The sequence below is a fragment of the Nymphalis io genome, chromosome 13 (genome assembly GCF_905147045.1).
Source record: "Nymphalis io chromosome 13, ilAglIoxx1.1, whole genome shotgun sequence".
NCBI classification, from domain to species: domain Eukaryota; kingdom Metazoa; phylum Arthropoda; class Insecta; order Lepidoptera; family Nymphalidae; genus Nymphalis; species Nymphalis io.
This window is the reverse complement of record NC_065900.1, coordinates 2,397,539-2,419,737: the sequence shown is the minus strand read 5'-3', so window position 1 is coordinate 2,419,737 and position 22,199 is coordinate 2,397,539. Positions and strand designations below refer to the sequence as shown.

The following is a 22,199-nucleotide window of genomic DNA, read 5'->3' as shown; positions in this document are numbered from 1 at the left end:
ATAGAGGCATTATATTAAATATAAATCATTTGGAATGAAATAATGTATTACTCTGTTACTTAACGTGAACAGTTTAATTTACTTAGGTTTGCAACCATAACTTTTACAAGTAGCGCCATCTATGAGTTTTTGTAGGAACCATCTCGTAACTGTTGAGATTAGCATTAGTTATCAATTCTTACACCACCTGCTAGATGGCGCTGATCTATACAATTTATGATATCCCACATAGAACTTAAATTTGGCTAATGCAAAATATTGTTTCATCAGGATACAGTATGGCCGCGGCACATTGGCTCAACTCGCTCGGATACCTGTCGCTGTCGGTACTATGTCTCCTCGCCACTACCCTTCAGGTCACAAGCGGTAAGTAATATAATCTTCACAATAAAAACTTGTATAATAATATTGTTGTAATATTTAAATAGTGCAGGGATAAAACTATATAAATTAAATAAGCTTTTTTAAGTTTGTTTCTTATGTACATAGCTCTTTTGGCGCCCGTATATATTTACAAAATATAACTTCCATGATATACATAATTCAATTTTTCTGTATTTAAATTCTTAAATATACAATGTAATTAAAAATGAAATAAAATTGAATGCAGTTCAATTATTTATTTAATATCAATAAAATTAGCAAGGTATGTTCGCCAATTAGTATTGTGCCCAGTACGCATTGAATATTGTTATTTGTTGGAATTCAAGACTCTACACTGTTGAATGGCACTCAGCGCACTCATTATACGGAGATGCAATTAATTATTTGCCAGAATATGTAAATTTACGGTTGCAGCGATTTTCGACCTTAATTATAAACGTTGCTTAGTGGCTGCATAGTTTAAAACTGATTTCTCTCTTTCTGTCATTATTGAATTGACATTCGAAGGAAGAGGACAGCCCAGCAGTGGGACATTTACAGGCTGTTACTTTTACTTTAAATTATTTTCATATACTGAATTCAATGCAGAAGGTTATAAATTAAGTATAAATATATATATACATATATCTGGTATAGTTTTAACGTGTGTACTTTTCACTATAACAAAATTAGCTAGTAAAATATCTGTAAGTAATAAAATAGGTTGAAAGTTATCCCAAAGTTCTGAGTTCAAACCACAAAACGAGTCAAGCTATTGGGTTTTTCTGTCTGTATAAACATTTCTAATGTTCAGTAACAGTTTCGAAGTGTTTGCACATTTATTACGTTCGGAATCGGAAGCACGTAAATCCGTTAGTCCTGCGCCTGAACTCTTTCCGGTCGAGTTGGATTGTTGTCCCATTGGATTATGAAAGTGAAGGTATAGAGAGTGCACCTGAGTTTATGCACTCATTTGTACACTATAACATCTGCATAGTTGACTGTTCTCCGTTCTTCTATTCTATTCTGTTTTTTATAGCACTATCAATCTTACAGCTTAACTTTATGTTGAAGCTGTACGAGATATCATGACGTCATCGTCATGGTATCATTAGGTTGATTTTGACTTAAAGTGCCATGGTGATATGTCGTAGACTAATTTATGAAAAAAAAAAACAAAAGCATATTCCATTCGCGACCAACACGAACGAAATTATCGCTGTTTGATTTTAAACAATAGCATTTTGTTTTCATCGGAAATCGACTGTATTCTGTTCTCGCCCTATTAATCATTTTATATTTCTTTTTTAAATTGGATATTGTATTTTATGTATCACAAAATATTAACTCTTATTGAAATTATTATTACACAGTATGTCATTGAAATCGCTTTAATAGTAATTTTATGGAAAGTCATTTAAGAGCTTAACAATGGCTTTTAAAAGGTATTAAACTGATGTGTGTTTCAATATTTATGATTGTGATAACCACGTGTGTGTTGAGTATGATTGATTATAATAGTTAAAGTGGCACTGAAGTATAATCATAATAATGATGAAATTTCAATTCAGATAATAATTTACGAATAAAGTAAATTAAAAATAAAATATACATTCCAATAAGTCAATAATTGTCATAATAATAATACTTTTACGTCGAGAATTTTATGGATAAATTAATATAATAAGTAAATGAAATTTTAATAGAATAAAAATTGTATACCGTATACAAGAAAATCAAAGTGACATGACAGTGAAAAAAATATAAAAATCCTTAATGATTTTGAAACACCAAATATATAACAATAATTAATAAACTTTGTACGACCTGTAACATTGTTCAACTTTAAATAGTTACAGTGTTAATTTTAAATTGTTAAATTTAATTTTAAATATTCGCTAATTTTTCGGAGAGCATCGACGTGCCCGTTCAAAAAACTTCTCCTTGAAGAAGATAGAAAAAATTCTTAATAGGAAACATTATCTGCCTGTTTTTTGTTTTTAGTCTGTTGTATATCTGTTTTTTTTTTTAAACAGTAGAAATACCATAATGCCCGTTTCTTTTTTTCTTATATTTTTGTTTCTTTTGTCTGTCCTTCGGTTATTATTATATAATAAAACTATTCCATTTTTTTCAAATACTTATTCTTTTAGAGGTATATAAAGAGTTAATAGCGAAGTTAAGTCATTTCTCGGCACTTAAGAGGTTGCAATGCTTAATGACAGCTCTAGACGCGGTTTTAGTATTATTCGAGAAGTATTACAGCCCTACCCTGCATTCGTATTGTTCACAATTTTCGAGTGAGCTTTATACTTAATTTATAACCTTCTGCATTGAATTCAGTATATGAAAATAATTTATTAAAAATTCTTATGATGTAAGTAGTTAATACAGAATTTCAATATTGTAATGTTCACATTTTAACTCACGACGTGAGGTCGGTATTACAAACTAAATAAGATTAATTATATTTTATATATCAGCTCGCTATACACACAAACCGTCTTCACTTCGCGCCAATAATTCCAATAGATATTATTGTATTTTCCCGCGCTCCGCGATGTGTGTCACCCGAGATGACAGATAATATATACACAGATAATATATGTTTATATTATAAAATACTAATTAATATTTTATTATACATGGGTGTACACTACAAATATATTCTTATATTTTAATGTAAAACGATGTATCTGACACTAATAGCATAGAAAATATTGAAGAACGTATCCGTTTTACTTACGGATTGTATATGAGGCGTAATTCAGAAGGTAACATTTTCTTGTAACTTACGGATCAGAAAGCTAGATAGTAGAGTAAATGTATGAAAAACTAATGTTTTAAAAAAAATGTAAACATCAGTTAGAAGAGTACTATTCGTAAGAAAAACGAATCGTTTCTTAAACATAGAGTAACAGGGCTTCTTAGATATGTATCAGAATATGGAAATAACAATATCAGCTAATTTGTATTCGTATATTAATCTCTGTATGTTATTTATCAACTTGAAGTTGATCGCTTTGTTATGATATTATTATGTTACATGAAATATTCAAGTTCTGTTATTGTAAATATTATTCAACCAATTACCCGTATTAAAGCAACATATGAGCACCTAAGTGGAGTCCACAAACGAGACACAGATACCCTCTTAGGGACCTCTATCCTGAGTATCTTGTCCTTCTCTAGTTCACTAGTAAAATATCTTCCGTCCCTTTCTAGCGTCATGCATCGATCAATAAGAGTTCAGATTGTAAATTCGAGTAGGAACCTTGGTAAGGGTATGAAAACGTCTAATGATGTTTTATGGTTTTGCGTGAGGAGACACTTTTTCTTATACATTTTATGCGCTATTTTAGATTGCAACGTGGGAAGGCTATATTGATATTGATGGTTTATGTTTACTTTGATGACGTCGGATACATTTTATTTATACATTCTACAAATTTATTTATACGAGACGCGCTCAACTATACTATATCTCAATGGCAGGAAGAGAAACAAACCATAGATTTTTATATTCCATGCGATTTGCTAATAGCTGGATAGTATACACTATAGACAGTTCTTGATTGAAATAATGTCTTTATTTATAATACACAGTAACAGTAACAGCCTGTAAATGTCCCACTGCTGGGCTAATGCCTCCTCTCCCTTTTTGAGGAGAAGGTTTGGAGCTTATTCCACCACGCTGCTCCAATGCGGGTTGGTGGAATACACATGTGGCAGAATTTCGATGAAATTAGACACATGCACATTTCCTCACGATGTTTTCCTTCACCGAAAATCACGAGATGAATTATAACAGAAATTAAGCACATGAAAATTCAGAGGTGCTTGCCCGGGCTTGAACCTACGTTCATCGGGTTCACGCGTTCTTACCACTGGGCCATCTCGACTTCATTTATAATACAACACTTAACTACTTTTTTGTGGTTTAATGATTAACGGCCTTATTTGGAAACGTTCCTTAGAGGCTGTTTAATTTAACACTGATCTCTCTCTTTCTATCATTATTTATTTGACATTTGAAAGAAGAAGACACGACATTGTTTAACTAATCATCCGCTTAAATACGTTCAATAATACGTTATTGAACGTATTTAAGCGGATGAAGCGGCCGTTAATTATTAATCGGTAATCATTCATAATAATAATAATAATAATATCTTGGGACATTTTTCACACACGGCCATCTGATCCCAAATTAAGCTTGTACAAAGCTTGTGCTATGGGAACCAGACAACTTATATACTACATATACTACTTTTCTTTTGTAAATACATAATTATATAGAAAATTACACCCAGACTCAGGACAAACAGACATGTTCATGCACACAAATGTCTGTCCTGGGTGGGAATCGAACCCACAACCTTCGGCGTGAAAAGGCAAGTATCTTCCAACCACGCCAACCGGCTCTCATTCATATTACACATGATACCATATTCAAATATAGTGTTATAAAGGCCCCTTAAAAATCCTAGAAAAAAAAATAGTGTAAAATATTACCTCTATTTAGTAGGCCTCTTTCTTAACAAGTTCGACGGAGGAAAACGTAAGTGTATTTTAATATAATAAAACCGTATACGATAAAACTGAAAGTGAAATGAGTCTAAAATACAAGATGTCTTGTAAAAGCTTGTATTTAAGACTGTATGCTTCACTTTGCTCATTTGCTTTGCGTTTACTTTGCTCCGCGTTAATTTTAGTAGTTATTTTTATATATAAATTATTAAACGCACATTATGTCATATTAAATGATGTAATCGAGTTCTTCGTTAATTCCTTAACTCACTCGAAATTTAAAACGTTTAAACACATTTCTTCTTATTTTATTAAATTTTTAGGATAAATGGGCAAATCGTGCGCCTGATGGTTAATCAAATATCTTCAATATTAAACAGGAAAATAAAAAAAATAATGATGCAATTACATATATATATATATAGTATTTTTGTATTATTTGAAGAATAAACTGTTATCAAATCGAATTGTTATTAATTAAAAATGGGGATCTGATTAAAACCTCCTTCGTTAAAACCTGTATCGAGAACCCTTGATTTAAGAATATAGTGTGCAAACCATTCTATATTCAAAGTTCACGTGAACAAAGTTGCGGTCATAGCTATAACTACGTAGGTAGCAACGAATGTATTGTTCTTTACCACGCAGTATGCTACAAAGGATCTGTTATGCTATGAAGTTGAAAACCGCTTTGTTATAACGCAGACTTGTTACGTTGTGTTTTTTTAACTTATTAATAAGTAGGTCGAGATCCATACGCAAAGGCTCTGCAAGAAAATTATTTAGGTGATTTTATATTTACTGTCTATTTAATATAAAGTTAATGCTCTGATGGCAAATGGTATTATTACCATTATAAAAAATAAATGTAAGAGTTAGTTGATTTTTAGGTTGAGTAATTTAAATATATGTTATTATTGTATTTTATGACTTAATGAATGCAAAAGTGTGGTGTGCTGGTCTGGTATCCGACATTAAATTTAATAGATTAAATTAAATTTATTATTCTAAGCCCGAATTGTTTTATAATCAGTGTTTTTACAAGCTATAAGTTATTGTTAAACTCCCAGGAAGCTATCAATATACGCTCCTAACTTTAAACCAATTCGGGGAAATCTAAACATATGGCAACACAATTTCATATTATCTTAGATCCACATTTAACAGATCATGAATATATATTAACTATTTTCGTGATAAATATAGATATGAGGAATAATAAAGCAATAACCAACCTTGGGTACTAAGATGTTATGTCTCTTGTGCCTGTAATTACACTGGCTCACATACTCTTCAAACCGGAACACACCAATACCAAGTATTGCTATTTTGCGGTGGAATATCTGATAAGTGCGTGGTACCTACCCAGACGAGCTGCACAAAGCCCTAACACTAGTAAAGCAATAATAAAATATTATTATAATAGGGAATGTTTTGACTATCAACATTGACTGGACTGCATTTTGGAGATTTTTTTCGTTCTGTAATGTGGATGATAGAAGATGCATTAAGAAAAGATTTTATAAAGTTTTGATTTTAGATAGAGAGTGCATCTTAATCATCAACTAACGCCAAGAAAAAAAAATAGGGTCATATAAATATATAAATAATAAATATGTATGTTATATTATGACATGGTTGTTAAGATTAGCTGAAGGTGTTGCTGGCAAAATATTAAGTAGTATTATTGTTTTTATATTTCCATGGGCGAAGTTGCGATTGATTGTGCCTAACTTTCATGTTAAAAGAAACCTTTTTTTTTAACTTACTCTATTATTATAAAAACGATTTTTTAAATTGAATCAAGTTAGAGAACTACATTGTAGTTCTTCATAAACATGTTTTCAATTTTTAAAGTAGTTAAAAAACAAACAAAAACTGAGCGAGAAAAACGCAATTTATACGACAGCGAGGCCCTCATCCACTTTTTAGCTTCAAATAACCACATGCATACCAGAGAATACGTAAGGAATTTATCTACCACTATTTATTACTGTGTATAAAGCCCAGCAAATTTCAAGCCTTTTAAAAACTCGAAGAGACTAATAAAATAATAAAATACGATAAAAAATACTTTATAAAGTTGTATAAAAATGGTATTGAAATCATTTTTTTTTCAATAGTAAATTTGAGTAAAGGCATTTATTTAATTATCTTTCTATCTAAATTATATTATATTTAGTCTCGTGATTAGTGTTAAATATTAAATATATTGTTTTGTAATCTCCGTGCATGCTGTAAAATATGTAGTATGTAAACATTTCATCGAAACCACTGTTAGAGAAAATAAGTTAAAGAACTAAAACACTAAAGCAAAAATACGGGGCAAGGTACAAAGTAACAAAATATTAGAAGGCTTTAGAGCTTATTCCACCATGCTGCTTCAATGCGGGTTGGATACACATATGACAGATTTATATAAGGTACATGACATGTTTCATCACTATGTTTTCCGAGATGAATTATAAAAACAAATTACGTGAAAATTAAGCAGTGCTTGCCTGGGTTTGAATCCATAATCATCGGACAGGATTAATAAGTTCTAACTACTGGGTCACTTCTGTGTTCATACACAATACATAGAAACCTAAAATTACTTGGCTGAACGAACTTGTCGGAATTATTGATAACATAACTGTATAAATAGATATAGATGACCCGTATCTATACTTGGATGTGTGGAATTGAATTTCAGAACGAAGATGCATTTCTAAGATCTCAATATTTACAGAGAACTTGAATTTCTAACCTATTCGTTCAATTCAACTTGAAGCGTTCTTTGTGTGACAGTATAGTATCGTAGAAGTAGATTGATCGAATGGAAAATGAAATACGCGTCAAAAGAAGTTACATTCAATTAAACATGGACATTTAAATAAACCAATATTCACGTAATTAAACCCTCTAAATCTAAACTGACCACCTGATGTTCACCACCGCCCGTAAACATTGGCACTGCAAGAACTATTAATCATTCCTTACATTGCTAATGCACCAAAAACCTTGGAAACTAAGATATTATGTACCTTATGCCTGTAATAACACTGGCTCACTCACCCTTCAAACTGGAAAGTATCGCTGTTTGGGTGGTGTCTTTCTAGACGGGCTTGCATTAAGCTTTACCTATAAGAAATTGCCCAATGGAAAAGATTGGGGGTCGAACCCGAAGCAAGCTCTAGTAATCAAGTACTTAATTTTATTTATAATTCATCTCATGCCTATTGTTTACTCCCGAAGTACTCGGAGGGACGAAATGATGAACGAAATAAAAACTATTTCACTGTTCACATTGTACTGGTATAAGCGTGCTCTGAGGCCTTCTCTCGTCTTGTGGAGAAGGGTAGCTTATCCCACCACGCAGGCATCGATTGTGCTAGATCTGCAACCTCCGCTTCTGGTGCGCTGAGCATAGCGCATACCAGGCGGGGGCCGCATACGTCAGGCGCGTGCGGACGTAGGCTCCGTAGATCCTCAGTTTGGTCTTCTGTGCTAGGCGGGATGCGAAGAGGGTGTACAACTTTGACCGTGCAGCCGCTGCATGATTCACCGCCTTGTTGACGGTGTTTATCAATCTTGTTCTTGTTTCATTGACATTACGTATAAGTAGTATTACAAAAAAAAAACGTGATTTAGAAATTTCAAATAATGAATCAACACCATCTAGTGACAAATAGTAACAAAAATCTTTTACTCCAAACACCTTTAATTAAATATCGCAAGGAAAACTGTATGCAATCGATGAAATTCTGTAACATCTGTACTACCTACTACCAATCCGCATTGGAGCAGCGTGATGAGACAAGCTACCTTTCTCCACAAGACGAGAGAAGGCCTCAGAGCATGCTAATACCAGTACTTTTGCATCGAATTATCTGTCTTATATCAAAAAAAGTTAAGCCTGGAAATTAAATAATTATTTTTAATTCCAGATTATATAAATTTTACTTTGTAGTATAAGTGCAAAAGAAATTCTAAAACATATAACACCCCGACTTACGGACTTCACTTATTAAAGCAGGTTTAACTTTTCGTCCAGAGAATTAGAATTACGATGGGGAAATGCTGGTAGCTAACTTGACACCATTTCGTGTGATTATGATACGTAGGTACAGTTGCTATTTTCGATTTTGACCTATTTAATTCCTCAACGTAAACATAACTAATTTATTTCTATTATAAGGGATAGTCTTATAATATAAATAAAAATATTTTAATACTAATTTTACTGCATTGACCTAGTGGCTACAAGGCAGAAGCCCGTAGTCCTGGGTTCGAACTGGGTTTTTCTGGACGTGACCATTGGCTTGTCACTAAAACTATTTAGTGATCATCGCTTAAATACATAATTATATTTTTTATGCATTTGAAAAAGAACTAACAAGATCTTATCCATGAACCGAGATGGTCCAGTCTCTGGAAAACAACCGAGTTCACTGAAAATGTCATATGCATAAACTATGCATATGCATGTGTTTGTAATTCATATCGTGCTCAGCGGTGAAGGAAAACATTGCAAGGAAACTGTTAGGATTATAGGATGTAGTTTCGAAAATCCCATACCGCTAAAATTCCATACTATAATATCCATGTAATATGTGTGTGGATTTAATATAAATAGAGACTGTGACAAATAGTCGGCCACGTGTATATTCACAGCACAGCGTGGTGGAAAATGCTTTGAACCTTCTGAAGAGATAAACATGTTTACTGGTGGTAGGGCTTTGTACAAGCAAGGTAGGTACCACCCACTCATCAGATATTCTACCGCAAAACAGCAATACTTGATATTGTTGTGTTCCGGTTTGAAGGGTAAGTGAGCCAGTGTAATTACAGGCACAAGGGACATAAAATCTTAGTTCCCAAGGTTGGTGGCGCATTGGCTATGTAAGCGATGGTTGACATTTCTTACAATACCTATGTCTAAGGGCATCCACCATCAAACCATCAGGTGGACCATATGCTCGTCCGCCTTCCTATTTTATAAAAAAAAAACAACATATATATAAGACATTTAGGTGTTTTCACTTCTCTCTTATCTTATTATATAAAACTTGAAACGAGAAACTACACATTGGCAGAGAAACCAAACAAATTATTATTTTTAAATAAAATCGTTGAGACGCTATTCATGAAGCTTCAATTAAAAGAAACGATTATTATTATTATTGAACATAATTATTTCTCTTTCAACATAGTTTGATTTGAATATTATTTATAAATCAAAACTTGTATACAATGAAAATGACCACGAACTTAATTTGGTTAAATTAAATCCGCATAATAAATATATATAAATAATACTCTTATTTCCACTTTTTTATATTTATTAATTGCACTATCACTCGTCAATAGCTACAAAAAAGAAGGCAAAACCCTGAAGTATGTGGTCTTTACCCATTTATACATAGATAATATTAAAATATTTCATTTCTATATTCGTTACTGTTAATCATCGCATTAAAGTTAGTATTTGCATTTAACTAAGTCAGTACAACTTACCTGTTTAAGTCTAAGATGCGACCGGTTTGTAAGCATATGGACCATGCAGCTGTGGTTTAATTACTGACAATGGAAACCGCTATCAAATACCTACAAAATGCCAATACAGCTGGTCCGGACTTTGCGCAACAGGCGTGTGCACCGCTTTCGCATGGCAGAATAATAGCAATATACCCGCGTCTCGGCAATACTTGACACGGTGCAGATTTGTTTGTGACGAAACAGTAAACCCGTTGATGACGTAACCTTATGTAAATCAAATTTGCGTTCAGCAAAACCCAACAAACGTACATGATTCTGCATGTTTTAAACATATATTATAATTAATTTTGAATATATGTTTAATCAATCATATAAATTTAATTGTGGGTTTTATTACAGTTTCTTCTTAAGCTTTACAACATTTCTTTCAGCGTTCGTAAGAAACGCATTCGCTTGACCGTTTTTTCGTCGACTTTGCTAAATTGATCTCCACGTAAAACCTTTATATTTTAACTTTATAATATATAGTTAATGTTTATCCTGAAGGTTTAATCTAAAGTTTTGTGAAATAATTATTGAAACCGGATGAGTAATTTCGGAGATTATCCTATGTTCAAAACTTACAAAATGTACCTTTTTTATGTCATAGATCATAAATGAATTATCATTATATAATCTCACCCCTTATTAAAAGATTTGTTTGTAAATATTTTTCATGTACTTTAATCAACTTCAAGCTTCTTCATATTTGAAATTAAAACGAAACTTTTTTTTCCATGAAAAAATCCGCTTTCCACCGGTTATTATCAGTTTCCGAGGTAATTTTTGTCAGGCCATTGTTCGTTATATCAATCAACAAGGAAGTCGAATGACTATCGAATAATAATGAATCCAGAACAACACGAATTTAGTATAATTGACATTGTATAATTTCATTTTTTTTTCTTAAAAATTATCCGATCGATTTCACGATAACTTAATTTATCGAAGAATGCTCGACAAATATTAGTAAAACAGATTTAAATAATAATTAAAATAAATTAGTATATTTCATTGTATGTAGTCAGACTAACCCATAGCATATATGTAACCTTAAGCTGTACTAATTAGTATTATTCGAGGTAACGATGTATTTATTTTTTACATTACACCTCGTGCGAGTTTTGAAGAATTAGCATGTCTTCTAGCGCATGCGCGTAACAATAATGTATTTTGTTAACAAACTCAATGTGTAATATTTAAACTGCCCGTAAAGCCTGTGTATATAAAATAGTTTTCTTAAATATTATATTTAAGTTGTCAATACGAACAGGACATAAATACTTAATATAATAAGGCTAGTTTGAATCATTTAAGTCTTATTATTCGTTTTATAAAACTATTTATAATCAGTAAGAAGTTTCATCGCCGATACTTTGACCAAATGGTAATGTAATGGTGGTAACCTTTACATTTTATAAGCATTAGAAGTGGTAAGGTTTGACAATCAACAAGCAAGTGTAACGCATATTGAGTAAAGATGTATGACTTTTTACTTTGATTCTTAAGTTGCTTCTAAAATTAAATACAATAAGATTGATATGAATATAAAACAATACAACATTAAACTTCTTGTAATTAAACGATATTTGTATTAAATATTGTGTATTTACTGTTTAAAAAATCACACAGACAAAGTAAAGGGAAAGTTGTAGCTCTTATAGATATAAGACAAGTTTTGTCATGAAAATTATTTACATTGCGAAGTATTATTTACTTATATTTTTGGTGAAACGTGATATGATAATAAACATACGAGGATATTGCGAAAACTGCAGATTATACATTGCAATAGGTAATTTTAGTATTTTTTTTCTTATGAGTCTTTGACATTTAAATCTTTGTAAATCATTGAACATCTTGGTGTGAATTTTAAGATTACTTCTCACTTCTATGTAAAATACTGCCTTGTGATGGATTAAAGTCAAAATTTTCTAGCTCTAAAAAGCCTTTATAAAATGTCTTTGTGAGATATCTATGCGAGTTTTATAGGGTTCCGTGATGATTCAGCCTTTTTTTCTCATTAGTTTTGTATTAAATTTTACGAGTATCGTGATAATTTATTTAATAAAATTTGTCATTAGTTTCAAGAAAATCACATCTTGGATAATTATTTTTGGTCTCAAGAATCTTAAGAAAATAACTTTAGCTTCTGTTTGTATGTGAAAACTACTTGTAAATTTTTATTTAAGCTTTACCAAAATAAAAATAGTCGATACGTATAATTGCATGAATGAAGGACAAATCAACAAAACATACTAAAAACATAAATTATTTAATCGGGATAGTTTTTTCCTTTTACTTACATTTTTAGTCTATATTTTATAATATTTCATTATTAAAGACGAAGAACAATTATATTCACGAATTAAAAGCAATAACAAAATTTTATTATCGAAATTAAATCACGCATTTTGCTGCAGCAGTGATATTTGGCCAATTAAAAGACCGAAAGAAAAATTAAACTGTAAAATGTAATTAATATTCAATTATAGGAGCGCTCCATCCAATCATGAATGAGGACAACCCATTTTTATTCATAAATCTTTCATTACAATGTTAAATGACATTTTCATACTAAAAATTCGTACATCGTATCATATATCAAAATAGTAAAAAAAAATCAGCACACGTGACAGATGTGAAACTTCTTTGCGTCTGAAACGTTTTACTTTGAAACGTTACATATACAAACGTTGCATTCGGATCGACCTTAAAATTTTAATCGAAATTTCGCCTGACGCAATTATACTTATAATCAATTAATATTTTTCTATAGCAACGATACAATTCCATGTTTGTGTGTTAATTAATTTTAAACTACTGGTGGTAGGGCTTTGTGCAAGCTCGTCTAGGTAGGTACCACCCACTCATCAGATATTCTACCACAATACAGCAATACTTGATATTGTTGTGTTCCGGTTTGAAGGGTGAGTGAGCCAGTGTAATTACAGGCACAAGGGACATAAAATCTTAGTTCCCAAGGTTGGTGGCGCATTGGCTATAAGCGATGGTTGACATTTCTTACAATGCCAATGTCTAAGGGCGTTTGGTGACCACTTACTATCAGGTGGCCCATATGCTCATCCACCTTCCTATTCTATTCTATTATCAATTATAAGCTAATTAAGTATTTAGAAGAACTCTGTATTTCAACGAATTGGCATTCGGTGTCCATTATAGTGTCGTGGGACGTCCTTAAATCCCGGTAATCCCGGATAATCCCGGGCAGACGGTCACAACTGATTCGGAAGTTAGACACTCAAGCTTACATTACGCTTCACCGATATCCTTTTGTTTATGTACTATTTCTCAAACTTAAAAACAATAATTTTGCAAAAAAAATGTATTATTAATATATTAAATTAGCAATTCTTATATATATTTTTATGTATGAGTGTATTATGTGTTTATCGAAAACGGCTAATAATAAAACAATTTTGTATTTAGAAAAGGTTTTGCTTTTAAATCTATCTATATAGGTTGTCTTTCCTAAAAAAACGTGTATAGTATTAAATGCTTATGTGTTTTGCGGGGCAAATTGTATATAATGTCTATTTTATATAGGCAACATATAATATTGGTTATTAATCCGATTAGAATAATATTTACTACTGGTTACATTATTATCAATCATAATCGTTCGTAATATGCCTTAACGAAACAACCTTCCGTCTCGAGTTTTACGTTTTGTTTGTATTTAAGCTTTCTTTTCTCCTTATTTTTTTTTTATAGAATAGGAAGGCGGACGAGCATTTGGGCCACCTGATGGTAAGTGATCACCAATCGCCCTTAGACATTGGCATTGTAAGAAATGTCAACCATCGCTTACATAGCCAATGCGCCACCAACTTTGGGAACTAAGATTTTATGTCCCTTGTGCCTGTAATTACACTGGCTCACTCACCCTTCAAACCGGAACACAACAATATCAAGTATTGCTGTTTTGCGGTAGAATATCTGATGAGTGGGTGGTACCTACCCAGGCGAGCTTGCACAAAGCTCTACCACCAGTCAAATTATATTGTGACCAAATTAATTTTCCTATAGTCATAAAGCATTTAATATTAAAAATTTAAAAATAATAAATATCGTCTGTGGCACATTCGACTGTAATAGCATCAATCTACTTATTTAACGAAAATTTAACTTTATGATAATTTATTTTGGCAAATTTGTAGTAATTAATTCATAAATTTGAATTAACGCATATTTGAATATCATATACCGAAAATTTTCTATATATATAATATTATATTGATGTAAAAAAATTTAAGGTGATTGTTAGAAAATGGCGAGACATAAAAATGTTTAAGTTTTCTATAGTTAAAGATTTTTACATCAGGATCATATAATGTAGGTATTTTTTCATAAGTGAAAACAGCTCTTAAGACTTTGATGGATGAACCTCTGATGTTAATGGATTTTGTAAGTACTGATTCGCGTATCGGAACTTTGAAAGATTTTGAATTTATTTTTATTTATTTCAAGAAAAATACTATAATTATATTTTCAAAAGAAAATCATTATCATAAGATACACATATAAAAGTTTTAACTTAAATTAACAGTAAATAAAAAGTTACATACGTACCTTTCTAAATCGGATTTGAAATTAATTTAGAATATTGAATTAAAATTCATATAGGTGTTATTCAGATGGCTTAGAAACTGCTAATAATTTCATATATTTTCATATAAATATTAATATATTTTATTAATTAACAAAATCGCTCCGGGAAATCCCACTTGGCACAAAGGTTTTCCATTGCCATACAGCGCGGAAATACGGCCTGCATTATGGGCAGCTTTGCGTCGGGTGGGAATCATCATCATCGGGGACTAAAATAATAAAAATTAATAATGTAAATTTAATAATAATAATAAATAAAAATATTGGTCATTAAAGACAATTATTACAAGCTTTTATATAAAATATATTATTGTAATAGTTATTAAGTATTGTTGACATAGATATAGTAAATATTAATATGATCTTTAATTAAAACAAACTAATAGATATTAAAAAATGTACAAAATTAGATTACTCTTATGAAAAGAGCAATTTCGAAGTGTACGAATCATAGAACACTTTCAAATGAATCAATCCGCAATCCAATCGTTGGTATTTAAACAAGCCGACGATGAAAAGTGTTGTTACATCAAGACCCAAATTGAAAATGAGTAGTTGGAAATAGGTAGTTTTTATAATTATTCAATTCATCCGAGAGCCAGATGCGCGCACACGTTTGAAAGGTCTCCCGCCCGCCCTAGTTACAGTACTCGCTCAGTTTCAGTTAGAAGCTTACCGAGATTATACGTCCCTAGCGGACGAAGCTCGCGCGCCGCGAATTTCAAATAAACCATTATAAAATTCTTCTTATTTACTAAATGTTAATATCACATTAAACATTTTTGAATTTCTTTTCGAAGTTAAATTAATATAGTTGTGTGTTGAATAGTGATTAATACTACAGTTAGTATAAATTGTTTTTTTTTTTAAATTATAATCGTGGCCATTAATGTGCTTCTACGTATTATCACGTGAATAGAAGTTATATTATATTTTTATATGTTTAAGATTTGGGTACATACATCAACGGAAAAATTGTTTCATTATATATATTTTTTTATAATATTTAAATTTTGTAAAATAATTTAACGATAACCACAAACTAGTAATGTAAAACACATTTGAAATAACTTTGTTTTAAAACTCCTGAAATATATTTGATGGTATTTTTTTTAAAATAAATAATTCATAATTGCAGAATAAAAATTCTCAAGTAGATAATGTTACTTTAAATATTTTTGAATAGTTTATTTCTTCTATTTTCTATGTATCTTTAAGCGACCATGAAAAACATTGAAAAGTTTACTTAAAGGTGTAACATAGGTAAAATAGTACATAATTTACAGTTGGGGTCTAAGAATTTATTTACAAATAAATTATTAGTTCTTGAAACTACTTTAATACCTAAAATTATTTAAACTTTTTTATGTGTGATTTATTTTATGAGACAACGAATTTTTTAAAAATACGTCTTTGTCATTTTATTAATAAAGAAATAAAAAAAAAATATATGAAAAATATCTATATAAGTTATTGTTGAAAACAGACCAAGTATCAAATCCAAATATATTATGTTGATTATAAAAATTCATAAATCAATTTTTAAAGTTGGCAACCCTGTAGGTTTTCAGTTACATATCATGTCTATAGTAGGCGATAATTTGAAATATGTATTATTCCAAAATGGAATAAATTTTGTAGTTCAGTGGTTGTATAAATATTACCCGTCTCATATTATAAAGATATCAGTCTGTTAATGTCAAAGATCACACTTATTTTTGAGGAGAAGGTTTTTCTGGTAGTAGTACATGTAGCAGAATTACATCCGACAAATGAAGATTTCGTCAAGATATTTATCTGTACCGCGAAACACGAGATGAATTATAAATTAAAATTATCCACCTAATCCACTTGAAATTCTATTCATTGTTTCATCAAAACATAAATAAAAAATAAATCTTTTTATTTTCTGAAAAATACATAGGCTGACGATCAAATGGGCCACCGGATGGGAAGTGGTCACCATTTCCCATATACATTGGAACACTGAATAGACGCTGTGAGAAATATTAACCGTTCTTTTAATCAAAAATGCCATGCCACCAACCTTGGGAACTAAGATGTTATGTCCCTTGTGCCTGCAGTTATATTGGCTCACTCACCCTTCAAATCGGACCACAACAATCCTAAATATTGTTATTTATTTTATTTATTTAGCGGGTTATGATGATGATCTGGTTGGTATTTACTTAGATGAGCTTGCACAAAGCTATAGCACCAAGTAAATATGTATATAATTTAACATAGGTAAAAAAAAATTGTCAGGGTAATGGTGTGTGTGTGACGAGTCAAAACCAAATGAGTCCAAGATTAAAGCTTGAGTAGCCATTAAAAAGTGTTAATATCCATATCTTGGCTCCAACATCATATTCTTCTTAATATTTGCTTTTTTCAGTCTATTTACAAATCGATGTGACAATTATGAGTAGGTTGAAATATGACATCCTTAATTTATTTTACATACTGACTTTATTAATATAGTTTAATATTTATACTATACTTGAGGAATACATATATAGAATTACATGTGTCTTATTCTATAACTATTATCAATACCAAATTTAAATAAACTTAATATATATTAGGGTTCAAAAGAATCATTAAAAAAACAGGGAAAACCCAATAATAATAAAACAAAGTTTGTTCAGAAATGTTATGTACAAATTGGTTTCCCCACTCACCTATTGTCGAAGTTCCGAACGTCACAGTGGCAGCCGACTCATACAATTGAAAATAAAGTCGAAAGCTGAATTATTTCAAAATATTTTAACAAATAAGTATGTCTCGTTCTATTGTTTCCACTTTACGATAAGTTTGTCCTTTATATAAACACGACATCGGACTTTTACATTATTCCGGTTTATAGCCATAAGATGGACATGAGCTAAGTAATATTTATACATATATATAATCGTTGTTTCGTTAGCCATCGTGTGACTTATGAACGACTTGATCGAGGTCATGTTCATACAATATGTTTGTTTTGCCGAAACAATGTTCAAAGCTACGCTCCGTTGTAACCCGAAAACTGAAATCGATCTTTTTCTCAATTTATTTTTGAATATCTATATCAATATTCTGAATGCGAAATTTCACTACTTAAAATCATATATTATTTATCCCAAACACGCGAAGCTGCGGGCGAAAACTAGTATATATTTATATATATATATATATATATATATGCATATATATATTATAAATATAAAGCCTATAAAGTATAAGTGCTTTTAGGCCTACTAGCAGTTGCTAAGTTTAGCAATTTAGGCTAGTATATTTTTATTAATTATTAATAAAAAATATATTCACAAAACCATGTTATATATAAAGCATTGCTAGACGCTTTCAGAAAAATACGCTTCAAGCGATCATGTCGAAAAAAAGGCAAATAATAATTTAAAAAATAGTGAATAGAGAAATCGGAATTGCTTGAAAGAAAAAAATCATCATGCGGTAAGATTAACATACTGAAATGGTTCGCTTAATACGGTATCCATAATAAAATATTTAGCTCTAATTCCTGCTTCCCCCTTCCTTCTTAAGGCCACGCGAGCTGGTTCTCGATGTCACCGCCTAACTGTGACATCAATTTCATCGCGAACAAAGAAATTTGGCAACTCCTTTCTTTGTCGCACTTCCAAAAAATGGAATTCCTTACCAGCTCACGTGTTCCCCTCCTCTTACAACCCGGGTTCCTTCAAACGAGGTGTAAAGAGGCATCTTGCGGGCCGGCAAGGCGAAGGCGGCTAGTGCAGAACGTTTTTCCCGTCTGTACTGGCCGTCGTCGCGTTTGGACTCTACTACCACTTACCATGAGGTGGAGTAGAGTCATTTGCCCTCCCGGCGAATATATAAAAGAAAAAAAAAAAGCTATTGAACTCTAATTGTATGCAAAATGAGTCGTGTCAGGTATTTGAAATTAACAGCTTGTAAATTTCCCAAGACTGGGCTAAAGTTTCTGCTTTTTTAGAGAATTTTTACTTCTGTTTTCCATCCTCAAAATAAGCAAATGATAATTCCTTGGCACTTGCACTTGTAAGGGTTAAAGGGGCGATGTTATACTTAAATTTTTAATTAATTAGGAAGTTAACCTTATATATTAATAAAAACATTCTTATTGCTTGTAACTATATATATATATATGAAAAAAAGCATTATATGTACATAGTTATATACTAGTCATTGAGATAAATGGAAAATGAAAGTACCGAACCTAGTAAGGGCTTAAATGAGAAGTGATGATGTGGTCTGTTAATTTTTTTTTAATAAATTAAAAGGTATGAAGAGGCATCTTGCGGGCCGGCAAGGCGTAGGCGGCTAGTGCAGAACGTTTTTCCCGTCTGTACTGGCCGTCGTCGCGTTTGGACTCTACTACCACTTACCATCAGGTGGAGTAGAGTCATTTGCCCTCCCGGCGAATAAAAAAAAAAAAAAAGGTACTTGGAGTGAGTTGAAATACTGTTTCTTTTTATTTATCTTCAACGTAAATGTCACGACCGTATGTATGGAAGAGCTTCTTTAAGAAGAAATTCGAAACTCAACGCAGAGCTCGATTGTGAAATATAAATAATCGCATTTCACGCGACATTGATACATACTAACAGCAATATTTGTAGAATACTCTGTCGTTGTTAAGAGTAAAACATGTTTATTACTATTTGACAGTGAAATGGCGTTGATTCATTTTTTGAAATTCTATCAAATGAATTAAAGTTTCGTGAACAGTGAGAAATAGTTCTTATTTCGTTCATCATTTGGTCCCTCCTATTACTTCGGGAGTAAACAGTTGGTTTCTTACATTCCACGAGTGAGATGCTCCTGAAGCTTTAATAAGAGATGCTTAATGGGAGTAAAAAATTTTTTAATAATTGTGTACTTAATAAAAGATAATGCAACCTTATACATTATACATATAAAATTATAATAACACGAGTATTATAATAAAATACCTAATACCTTACACTAATAATGTTATATTTTTAATTCAATCAATTATTATGAAGCAGCTTTAAGAAATATAGTTTGCTGAAATCGTTGATTTCGCTTTTGAATTTCTAGATATTTACAATTCAATTCTATATACCATTAGTAAATTAATATGTATTATACATAAAAGTGTTATGTACAATAAAATACGTGATAAATAATTTACACACTGACGATAGCAGTAACCGCCGCTATTTTTACATTTATTTCTTAGCTCAGTAATTTTATATATTAAATAATAATAAAAAAAGATCTAATCAGACAATTTCAATGTCAACAGATACAAAAAATTAGAAATACGCATCATAATTCATCGCATACATAATAACATCGCAAAAACACAATCAATCCGTTGCCTAATTAATTATTAACTAGACAGATTAATATCAAGATATTTTATTAACAGTACTTGTATTATAATTTCGAAATATATTTATTTTGTAATAGAAAAATAGTATTTTCATGTGTCAATAGAATGTTAGTCATTTTCTTAAAAAATCTTATTACGAATAGTCTTTGAAACGTTATAAAGATGTCGCCTTAGATATCTTTTAACTTTTCGATTTGCAGAAGTCTCGATACGTCGACCCTTGTCAAAGATCCTCGCATTGATTATTGATAAAATTTACATATTAAATACGGTATGAACGACGTTTTCAACACCATTTGCATAACACAGATTTTTAAATATTTAAATTCGAAATTCAAAAACGATTTAAATAAATTGCCTCTTACAAATCTGCTATGTGACGTGAGGAAGTGTCCTCAGTTTATTCATTTTGTGGATTTCAGAGAATCAATAAGAATTTAAAACATATCATTTACTGTTTTAAAACTCCTACTTATCTTCTTTTTTTTTAAGGTTTTTTATCGCCAAAAATCATAAAAACGAGTGTGCGTATTTTGATGAACTTGTACAATGGTCTTATTGTAAACTATGTCTACTGTTATATTCAGAAGTTTTACATTAGACAATATAATAGAGTACACGTTTGACTGCCTCGTTGGTTTAGTGGCTTGATGTAAGGCGCAAACCCGGAGGTCCTGGGTTCAATTCCCAGGTCGGGCCAATAAAAAGTTACTGGGTTTTCCTGTCAGAAAATTCTCAGTAGCAGCACTCCGGACTCTGCAAGTTGCCTCGGCAAGCATGTAAACCCGTTGGTACTGCACCTGAAATCTTTCCGGTCGTGTCGGATTGCCGTCCCTTCGGATTTTGAGTTAGGGAATAGAGAGTGCACTTGTGTTTGCGCACACACTTGTGCACTATAATATCTCCTGCGAAGTTGGCTAATCTCTCTTGAGATTGGCCGCCTTGGCCGAAATCGGTCTGGAGGACATAGTCTACAAGTTTTAAAACCATTTGGAAACTTATATACTGTTCTAAACTTTTTAAGATAGATTATACAACATAAGATAGTTGAACACATTTCGTTAACTTTGTTCTTATTTGTGTATTAAGTTAGGTCGAATGATGGAAAATTTTCTTCGTGCACGACAGATTCCGAGAAATAAAGAGTGATATTCAAAACTTATCTAATTGAAATATACGTGAAACACCTCTCTATTGCATTCGCAATTATATAATCGTAAATATATGAATTTATTTAATTTTAAAATCTTATTGACCAAGTTATTGTAATTGGTTTAAAACTGAGTTAAAGTTCAGGCTGAACGTATAATCTATCAGTCAATCTTTAAGCTTTCTAATCAGAAGTATATAAAGGTACGAAAGTGCTGGTTTTTTTTTTATAGAATAGGAAGGCGGACGCGCATATGGGCCACCTGATGGTAAGTGGTCACCAAACGCCCTTAGACATTAGCATTGTAAGAAATGTTAACCATTGCTTACATCACCAATGCGCCACCAACCTTGGGAACTAAGATTTTATGTCCCTTGTGCCTGTAATTACACTGGCTCACTCACCCTTCAAACCGGAACCCAACAATATCAAGTATTGCTGTTTTGCGGTAGAATATCTGATGAGTGGGTGGTACCTACCCAGACGAGCTTGCACAAAGCCCTACCACCAGTACTACTTATCACATTACATAAGTAATCAAAATATTAAAAACATCATTTAATGAAATGAATATATTATATGCTAACATATCTGATAATAAAAGAGAAGTGAAAAAAGAAAAAAAAAACGAATAAACAATTAAGAAAC

The 22,199-nt window shown here is 31.4% G+C and overlaps 1 protein-coding gene across 6 annotated transcripts in view; it reads left to right on the top strand.

The window, feature by feature from the left end:
* The window catches only part of LOC126772658 (dorsal-ventral patterning tolloid-like protein 1), a 103,759-nt gene that overhangs the window by 21,323 nt on the left and 60,237 nt on the right, over positions 1 to 22,199 (top strand). For all 6 annotated transcript variants that reach the window (XM_050493068.1, XM_050493066.1, XM_050493069.1 and 3 more), the window contains one exon: positions 271 to 366. In XM_050493068.1, coding sequence (XP_050349025.1) covers positions 279 to 366 — 88 coding nt within the window. In that variant the 5' untranslated portion in view covers positions 271 to 278. The remainder of the gene's footprint in view (positions 1 to 270; positions 367 to 22,199) is intronic.